Raw genomic sequence first — 10,423 nt, 5'->3', positions numbered from 1 at the left:
GAAAGTACTAATTTCTTTTATTTTTTATTTTATAGATGAAGAAACTGAGACACAGAGATTGACACTTGTCTAAAGTAACATAAACCAGTAAGTGTTTGAATTAATGGAGGCAGATAGCAATGGGTGCATTCTAATCCGCCAAGGGCTTTTCTCGCTGCCATCTGTCTGAATTCTAGGGACAAAAAGCCAAATAGTAGATACACTTTAGGAGTACCTCAAGGGAATGTGCTATTGCTATTCTTTTTCATTTCTTCTGTTTTGTTCTTTTATTTTTTCATGTTACTATTGATAACTTGAGAGAGCAGATAATGTCATTTTCTTGTTTTTAGATTAACGAAACTTTTATTTTAAACATAAATTATCCTTGAGGCACTTAAGGAAGTAGAATATATGGAGAGAAGTTTATTGAAATTTTACAAACTAGTACTAGCTATAGAGTTAATAAGCAAGTGAGAAAGTTAATGGTACTAGTATCTGATCTAATAAAAGATAAACATGCAAATTGACCGTACCTTTGCTATGCCTTAAGCCACGCTCACCAGCCAATCAGAGCGACTATATGCAAATTAACCCAACCAAGATGATGGCTGGAAGCCTTGGTAGCGGGCAACATCCCCAGTAGGGGGTTTGCAGGAGGCAGCTGATCAATGTTTCTCTCTCATCAATGTTTCTAACTCTCAATTCCTCTCCCTTCCTCTCTGTAAAATCAATAAAATATGTATTTTAAAAAATAATACACTTGGCATAAAGCACAAATGGGCAACTCAGGTAGTCTGAGCACCCTGCCTCGTGGGGGTTCAAGAGTTTTATACTTTCCCCCTTATAAGATTCAAGGTTCCCCGGCTGGATATCTTGGGCTAGAGCAGCCGTGGGCAAACTACGGCCCGCGGGCCAGATCCGGCCCCTTTGAAATGAATAAAACTAAAAAAAAAGGACCGTACCCTTTTATGTAATGATGTTTACTTTGAATTTATATTAGTTCACACAAACAATCCATCCATGCTTTTGTTCTGGCCCTCCGGTCCAGTTTAAGGACCCATTGTGGCCCTCGAGTCACAAAGTTTGCCCACCCCTGGTCTAGAACATCTGCCTGCAAAAGACTCAATACTGGTGCATTCCTGGCCTGCAGAGAAACCTTAAGGCATTTTTCTAAATTATGGATCTGAGTGTATTTGATCTGAATGATACATAACATTAATTTATTAGTTTCAGAAAAGAAATTGACAGAATGGTAAATTCGACTAAAGTCTGTCAACGTGTTGTACAGTAAACTAACTGTATTTAGAATAAATAGGTGTTCTCTGTGCTGGCAAGCGCACATCCCCCGAGGCTTCCTGGGCTGCCAGAGGGATGTCTCATTGCCAGCTTAGGCCTGATCCCCTGGGGAACGGGCCTAAGCCAGCAGGTGGTCATCCCCAAGGGACTGTGAGAGGGCACAGGCCGGGCTGAGGGACCCCCCCACCCTCCCGAGTGCACAAATTTTTCTGTACCAGGCCTCTAGTATGTATATAATTGGAATATAAGGTTTTAAGGGCTCTCTTTTTAAGATTTTAAAAATCCTGTTTAAAATGAACAATATCAACTTAAATAAAATTCTTAGAGCTTAAGGGTGCTTTTCCAATTGTGGTTTTCTTTAGATGAAGTACAGAGAAGTTGAAATTTGCCCAGTGCAACACAGCAAAGTTGGAAGTAAAGCTTGTATGCCCTGACTTCCGTGTTAGAATTATTTCTACTTCAAACTATTGCTTCTTGGTAAGCTGGTTTTAAAATAATTAACAGGTATTTTATTCATTTTTTTAAATATTTTATTATTTTTTTTATTGCTTACAGTATTACAAAGGGTATTACATATGTGTCCCTTTTTTTTCCCCCCTTGACTTTTTATTTTTGGTTAATCCTCACCTGAGGATATTTTCCCCATTGATTTTTAGAGAGAGTGCAAGAGGGGGGGATGGAGAGAGAGAAACATCGAAGTGAGAGACGCGTTGATGGGTTGCCTCCTGCACACTCTCTGAGGGGCCGGAGATTGAACTCATGATCCCTTGGGGCACAAGCTGACGCTCTAACCACTTTTCTACTTCAAACTATTGCTTCTTGGTAAGCTGGTTTTAAAATAATTAACAGGTATTTTATTCATTTTTTTAAATATTTTATTATTTTTTTATTGCTTACAGTATTACAAAGGGTATTACATATGTGTCCCTTTTTTTTCCCCGCCCTTGACATCATTTTTTATTTATGTATTTGAGCAACATTCCTATGTTGTGTCAAAATGAACTTAAAAATATGAAATTTGATGATAACTTTTGTGATGAAAATCTCAACTCTTTGTTTGGTTTTAGGTGAGTTAATGTGGGAAAAATCCTGGTATTGTGAAGATGTCTCAGCATAATGTTGTTTCCTGTTTAAATTACAAGTAATATCAAGAGTTTTCAGAAAAAAAATTGGGATTTTTTGTTTTTGTTAAGTCATGCCATCTGAACAGAAACAGTTATTTTTTGATGAAAATGAAGCTGCTTTTATAAAAGATTATGATGTGAAAAATGACATAGTTGATACTATCAGATCAGTAATTAAGCCAAAAATTTTGGAAAGTAGTTTTCATTATAAACTGAAAAATGTGAAAATTGATTTGCCGAAGATAAATATTCCAAATGAAGTCCTGTTGAAACATGAAGTTGACAAATACAGAAAATTATTTCAGCATAAACCACAGACTGCAAGGAAATCTATCAATATGAAGACTGGAAGCTTTATAGAGGAAAGTGTGTTGCTACATAAGTCTGAGAAAGTTGAAGAAACGGGTATAAAAATGTCTGCAAAAGTACTCAGTTTCAACTGTTTAAAATGCCAAGATAGCACTCGATATAGCCCAAATGATTTGCAAAAACACTTTCAAATGTGGCACCAGGGTGAATTACCTTCCTATCCTTGTGAAATGTGTAGTTTTTCAGCAAATGACTTCCAGGTATTTAAACTACACAGACGAATCCATAGAGGCACTTTAGTAAAATGTGACATTTGTAACGATGAAAAAATATATACTTTATTAGACTTGACAAAACATTTTATATCCACACATTGTGTAAATGGTAGTTTTCAATGTGAAAAGTGCACATTCTCCACCCTGGATGTTGGCACATTTGTTCAGCACATTCATAGACACAATGATGTCCATTATAAAAGTGATAAATACCATCATATATATTTTACCAGAGGAGAGATTCAGAAGCACCTTCATGTTAATTCTGTTACATTTCCCTTCAATTGTAAATATTGTAGGTTTGGTACCTCAAAGAGAGAGTACCTTGTAAGACATGTTTTAACTTTACACAAAGAACATTTATATGCGAAAGAAAAACTGGAAAAAGACAAATATGAGAAAAGGATGGCACAGACTTCAGTAGGACTTAAGCTAATACTTAAAAGATACAAAATAGGTACATCTAGGAAGATATTCTGGAAACGTAAGAAAATCAATGGAAGTGATGAAAGTATAGAACAAAATACTGAAGTGCTTAAAAACGTGAACAAAACACAGGCTAAATCTGAAGACCAGAGCCATCTTACTCAAGAACATTTAAATGAAGAAAACGATGAACGACTACACTGTGAGAATAATGATAAAACTGCTGAGTCAGAGTTGGAAAAGCCAACTCTTCTGTCCACTGGACAGTATAATAGAGCTGGAGAGCTATCAAATTCTTCTGGTTCCTCAAAAACTGCTGTACAAGGACCTACAATGGTAACAGTGAAAAACAATAGAATAACAGTTCCAGCTAACTATAGTGCTAAGTTTATGGGCTTCAAGATGGTGGATGGAAAACAACATATTGTAATAAAATTGTTGCCTACCATTAAACAGAATTTATGTTCACCAGGCTCACAGTCAGATACTGCAAAGGACAGTACTGCTAATTTGCAGCTGCAGAGTTTGGACACCACTGGATTTATAACAAGAGTAAAAACTGAGGTAAGTGACACAGTTTACATGAAAGCACCTACATTTTCATGTTCATCTCCTATACCTGCTGGGAAAGTAACTTCAGAAAAAGAAATAGCCTTGCTATCTCAAATGAGTAATACCCTTCAAACAGTGGATGATGAGAAAAGTGTATCTTCTTTGCCAGCATCATCAGAATTAGTTACATCAGTGAATTTGACCACAAAAGTTGAAAAAGGAGATAATGTTAACTTATTGGGAAGTCATATTACTCATAGTCGCCCTAAGGTATCAGATACTGCCATTAAAAGTCCAGATAAAGTCAACTCTACTACCAAACCAAATGCATACAACAGAGGAGATATGCATAACTATTGCATTAATTATGTCAACTCTGAATTACCCATTGAATCTTCCAACCAAGGATCATTACCTTTTCATAATTATTCAAAAGTGAATAATTCTAATAAACGTCGTAGGTCTTTAGGAATAGCAATGTGTGAAAGCCCTCAAAGAGAATCTTCATCAAGCAAGACAGTTGTTCAACAACCAGTAAGTGAATCAGTTCTATCACTAGTGAAAAAGGAGAGCTCAAACACAGATAGTATGTTAACACCTGTTAGCCTTTTAAATACTAAAGATGAAACTTTAAAAACTCAAACTGAAATAGAAGAACAGTGTGTTTTAGAAAAAGAACAAGACATTGATGAACAGAGCCTATATATAAATGAAAATCAAAATTTAGAGAGCATGACTAAAACATCTAATGATGACATTTCCATTGTTGAGTCACCTATGATGCCTAGAATCACATCTGTATTCTCTCTTCAGAGTGAACAGGCATCAGAATTTTTGCCACCTGAAGTAAACCAGTTGCTTCAAGATGTATTAAAGACAAAATCTGATGTAAAACAAGACTCCAGTAACACTCCAGATAAAGGCCTGTCACTTCACTGTGACCAGTCATTTCAGAAACATGAAGGAGAAGGCAAAATTACTGAATCTTCAAAGGAATTCAAAGTACAAGGCATCTTCCCAATTCCATCTTGTAGTATGGGGATTAATGTGCCACCAAATTATCTGAATTTAAAATGTCATGGAAAAGAAGCACAAATGCTGTCAGTGTCACAAGATGTGAGAGATTCAGAGAAGACACCTAGAATTTCAGGTATTGGCACATTACTTAAGACTCAGTCAGATGCAATAATAACGCAGCAGCTTGTAAAAGACAAACTACGTGCCACTACACAAAACTTAGGTTCTTTATCTATGCAGAGTCCACTTGTAAATTCAGAACCAAAAAAAGCTCTATTTGTTCAGACTACAAAAGGCTTTTTTGTACCATTGCACATTGCTAACAAACCTGGACTACATGTTGTTTCAGGAAGACCACAGGTTAATACGCAAGGTGTACCTGCTACTCTTCTTTTAAACAAGAAACCTGGGATGATTTTAACATTTAATAATGGAAAATTTGAAGGTGTTAACACTATAAAAAGTGAGAGTGCTCATGCTTGTGGAACTACAACAAAAGAGCCTTGCAGAACACCTTTTTTAAAGGTAGAACCAAACAATAATTGTCTAACACCTACTCTTTGTTCCAGCATTGGCAGTTGTTTGAGCACGAAAAGTAGCTCAGAAAATACTTTGCCATTAAAAGGCCCTTACATTATTAAAACGCCAGCAAATTCTTCAGGGAAACCTGTGCCTCCTCCTAATATAATAATAACTGAGCATCCGAGCACTAAGTCAAATATCTTGGATCCAGCAAAGCAGCAGAACGAGATTTTTCCAAAGCCACCTCTTTTTACCATCTTGCCTGATGGCAAACAAGCTGTTTTTTTGAAGTGTGTGATGCCAAATAAAACTGAGCTGCTTAAGCCTAAATTAGTCCAAAATAGTACTTCTTATCAAAATATACAGCCAAAGATCCCTGAAGGGACACCACAAAAAATATTGCTGAAAATCTTTAACCCTGTTTTAAATGTGACTACTGCTAATAATCTGTCAGTAAGCAACTCTGTATTCTCATCACAGAAAGACAATGTATCATCTAATCAGACTGCAGGAGGAGAGCAAAAAGAGCCAGACTCTTCTAGAGATGCCTTACCCTTCTTAATAGATGATATGATGCCAGCAAATGAAATTGTGGTAACTTCTACTGCAACATCTGAATCTTCTGAGGAACCTGTACATGCCAGTGACCATTCAGAGGCCAGGGTATTGAGGTGTAAAACAAATTGTACAATTGGGAGAAACTTTAATAAACAAAAGACTTCACCCCCAAATTTTTCAAGAATAAAAACTCATGTAAGAAGTAAAGACTCTGAAACTGTCAGTGTATCTAGAAACAGAAACTGTAAAAGAAAGTGTAAGGATAGTTACCAAGAACCTCCAAGAAAAACATCATTACATAGAAAGTGTAAAGAAAAGATTAAACCTGAAGATGCCCACGACTCATTTGGATTCAGCAGACCTAGGCTTTCAAAAGATTCAGTCAGAACATTGCGACTTTTCCCCTTTAGTTCCAAACAGCTTGTGAAATGTCCTAGGAGAAATCAACCAGTTGTAGTGTTGAATCATCCGGATGCAGATGCACCAGAAGTAGTAAATGTAATGAAAACGATTTCCAAATTTAATGGACATGTACTTAAGGTTTCATTGTCAGAAAGAACTATCAGTGCTTTACTGAAACCAGTTTGTTGTAAGCCTTCTAAAACAACTTGTGATTTTTCCAAGAGGCACAAAACATTTAAACCTATTAGTTCTGTGAAAGAAAGATTTGTACTAAAACTAACACTCAAAAAGACAAGCAAAAACAATTACCGGATTGTGAAAACTACCTCTGAAAATGTTTTGAAGGCTAAATTTAACTGCTGGTATTGTGGAAGAGTATTTGACAATCAGGATGCTTGGGCTGGTCATGGGCAGAGACATTTAATGGAAGCTACTCGTGATTGGAATATGTTAGAGTAGTTTAAATTACCAAGAAAAAGAAAAAGTTATCTTAGGAGAAAACGATGGATTTAATGACCTTAATTTGGACATTTTCTACTTCAATATTGTTCCTGAAGCTAAACATTTCAAAAGTAACTATTCCATAGAGGAGAAAAGGTTTTATGTGTGATGTTTGAAAATGCTATTAGTGCGCACATAAGTTTTGAAAGAAATTCATCACAGCACTCATGTATCTTGATTTGATTTAAAAAAAAAATGTGTTCTTGGGAAGTTAAGGCTAAAGGAAATTTTGATAAAAATGTTTTCCCAATTTAGTTCTTCAGTGACTTGGTAATGGCTGACAGCCCCATCCATTCCTTCTCTTCTTCCACCAGCCTCATGATTCTGATAAGTATGGTTTCTCTGTAGAGCTCTTTCACCATGGAACTGAAGTAGTTTCACATCATTTGTGAGGATATATTAAGAGAGCTCGGGTAAAGAACTTACTCTACATCTACTAAACGTATAGTTCTTTTGAAGGGTATAGGTTTTTTTGAGAGTATATTTAATTCAGTACAGGACAATTCATAACATTTGAAGGCAGTTTTTGATAAGTAAAATTTTTTTTCTCTCATAAGCTGTGGCCTGTGTCAGAGATTGTAACACTCTTCCTTGCAAAGTGATTTTCTAAATGGCAATCTGATACATTGCAGTAGATGGGTAGCCTTGAAAGAATTAAACTCTCTAGGTCTAGGATGAAGTTCAGTTAAAGAACTTGAACACTTCTGTTGATTAAATTTTCCAGTGGTCCCCTTACCTAGAATTATGATTATTTGACTTAAATTGTTTATCCCCCCATAAACCAAAATGCCAATTTTTTTTTGGTTGCCATCCCTTTAAAAAGAATGGAACATAGAATCACTTTCAAGGGAATGGTTTTTCTCAAAACCTAAAAATTCTACAGAAATAATATTTTGAAGCAAAATTAGTAAAGTGAGAAATATTTTTGTATTTAATTAGTGTCTGAACATCTCCACATTGAGACAGACCATTTTTGTTAGCATCTTTTCAGTATGACATAACCCAAAGCAGATTATTTACTTTCTGTTGGCGGTTGAAAATAAGCATTAATAATGTATTCAGTGATGGTGCATAAAACTTCAGGATGGATTCCTAAGGGACATATCCAAAAGAGGTAAAAGTTTTAAAATGGATATATTCATGGCGAGGACAGAATCATCAGTTTAAACATCACTTTGTATGTTTGGATCAAGTTTTGTTGGTTAATTGGATAATGGAGTCCTTTTATTGCAAAATTATATACTATATAATTTTTTGTTACATTGTTACTACAAGTATTATGACATTTTCATTGGTTGAATGAAAACTTCAGGGCTTCTTTTCTGTACATAACAAAGAATTTAAACCTTGTACATATTTTTGTAATTTTCAGTTGTGTAAATTTTGCACAGAAAGTTTTAGATATAAAAGTTTATTTTTTTTTCAATTTAGTTCTGTGCATGCACTAATAAAACTGGTTGTTTAATTTAAAAGGAATATATAAGACTTTACCCATGTTATTTTCTTGGTTTTTATTTCAGAAGTAGAATTTTCTTTTTTCGTGTAAATTCATTTTTTTCAGGGATTGAACACTATTATTAGCAAGTGCCTAAAAGATGTGAAACAGTTTACATATTTCAACTGTAACAGTAGGTCCCAAACGGGCCCATTCCCCAAATAATTTTATTTTAAAGAAAGCCATATAGATGCTTTAAACTAATCTTGCTATGCACATTATACATGTACTGTTTTTGTGCATTTTGTCTACTTTCTTAGTGAAGTATTTTTTGTATAAAACCTGTTAAAAGTGTGTTTCTTAAATTGAGCCTAAGAATGGAGTTGATTGGAAATAAACAGTGTATATTAATAATGTGTATGGTGTTTAAAAGATGGTAAGCATTGTTAATTCCATTGTTAATGGATGTTTTCAATTAAATTTAAGTTTGTGTTTATACAATTTTTCTGCTGTGCTAAAATTAAATGGGAATTTCATTCTATTAGGAAATAATTCAGATTTTAAAGGTTTGTTTTTTTAGTGGACTATTCAAAATAAAGTATGGGCTTCTCCTCCCCCCCAAATCACAGGGGAAATTTGAAATTTTTGTTTGAGAAGGGCAACACCATAATTTTACTATGGTTGTGCTTATAAGGAAACCAATAGAGAGGTTTATGCCCTTCAATAACCTAACAGGAATAAAATTGAAATGCTCTGTTATGAATAGATCTATTACGAGGCATCACCCTCTGTGACTAGAGAAGAGAAAGAACAATCTTGCCAATGTTTGCAGCACTATAAAAATCCATTTCAAATACCATATGGTCTCTCACTTATATGTGGAATCTAATGAACATTACCTGAGGAACAAAATAGAAATAGAGGCATAGTTACATGGAACAGACTGACAGCTGTCAGAGGGGAAGGTGGTTGGGGGACTGGATGACAGAAGGTGAAGGGTTAACCCCCCCTGCACGCACACAAACACACACACACACACACACCCACACACACACACACACCACATAGACATAGACAAAAGTGTGGTGATAGCCAGAGCTGGAAAGGGAGGGAGGTGGCGGTGGGCAAGGGGGGATAAATGAGGATGGAAAGAGACTGCTTTGGACAATGTGCACATGATGCAATGTGAGGATGATGTTTTGTTGAGTTGTACACTTGAAACCTGTATGGTATTGTGAATCACTGTCACCCCAGTAAATTTTTATTTTTTTTTATTTTTAAACCGGAATCGAACCCGGGACCCTTCAGTCCGCAGGCCGATACTCTATCCACTGACCCAAACCGGTTAGGGCCCCAGTAAATTTTTAAAAATACATCTCAGGACAGCTAAACCAGTAAAAATAAAATCTAACGTTGAGATACATACTTTTTAAAGTTTTAAAAGCCGTTTAAAAACACTTCTTGCCCCAGGTACTCTAGGTAGTCACTTTTTCTGACTTTGTTAGCATGGATTATTCTGAAGGAGCCAAACCTTTTTGGAGCTACTTTATTGCCAGAGGAGATAATTCAGAAACAAAACCCTCTATCCTTTTCTCTCTGCTGAAACTGAACTAAAGATGCCTTTACAAAATACGATATTCAGTAGTTTGAGGTACTTATCTACACTAATAAAAGACAAACATGCAAATTGACCATACCTTAAGCCATGCCCACCAGCCAATCGGTGATTATATGCAAATCAACCCAACCAAGATGGCATCCGGCAGCCACGGATCTGGAGTGAGCAGGAGGCTTGGTTGCCCCAATGATGGAGGAAGCCAAGCTTCTCGGCCGGCTCTGAGCTCCACTCAAAGCAACAAAGTCTCAATTATAGAAGGTAAATAATCCCCAGATACCTGCTTTCAGCCGGCCGTGGCCATGGAGCTGGAGCGAGCAGGAGGCTTCCCTCCCACCTGCCCTGGCCAACTCTGAGCTCCACTCAAGGCAACAAAGTTTCAATTATAGAAGGGAACTAAATCCCAGAATAA

The 10,423-nt window shown here is 36.1% G+C and overlaps 1 protein-coding gene across 5 annotated transcripts in view; it reads left to right on the top strand.

Moving 5' to 3' along the window:
- The window catches only part of ZNF518A (zinc finger protein 518A), a 44,998-nt gene extending 36,050 nt beyond the window's left edge, over positions 1-8,948 (top strand). For 3 of the 5 annotated variants that reach the window (XM_015559387.1, XM_006756619.2, XM_015559388.1), the window contains 2 exons: positions 36-87; positions 2,343-8,948. In XM_015559387.1, the coding sequence (XP_015414873.1) occupies positions 2,471-6,919 (4,449 nt within the window). In that variant the 5' untranslated portion in view covers positions 36-87; positions 2,343-2,470 and the 3' untranslated portion in view covers positions 6,920-8,948. Of the gene's footprint in view, positions 1-35; positions 88-1,637; positions 1,753-2,342 lie in introns of all 5 variants that reach the window. The other 2 variants (XM_015559389.1, XM_006756618.2) reach the window with 2 other exon arrangements.
- The last annotated feature ends 1,475 nt before the right edge of the window (positions 8,949-10,423 follow it).

Source organism: Myotis davidii, unplaced genomic scaffold, assembly GCF_000327345.1.
Source record: "Myotis davidii unplaced genomic scaffold, ASM32734v1 scaffold332, whole genome shotgun sequence".
NCBI classification, from domain to species: domain Eukaryota; kingdom Metazoa; phylum Chordata; class Mammalia; order Chiroptera; family Vespertilionidae; genus Myotis; species Myotis davidii.
This window is presented reverse-complemented; position numbering and strand designations above follow the sequence as displayed.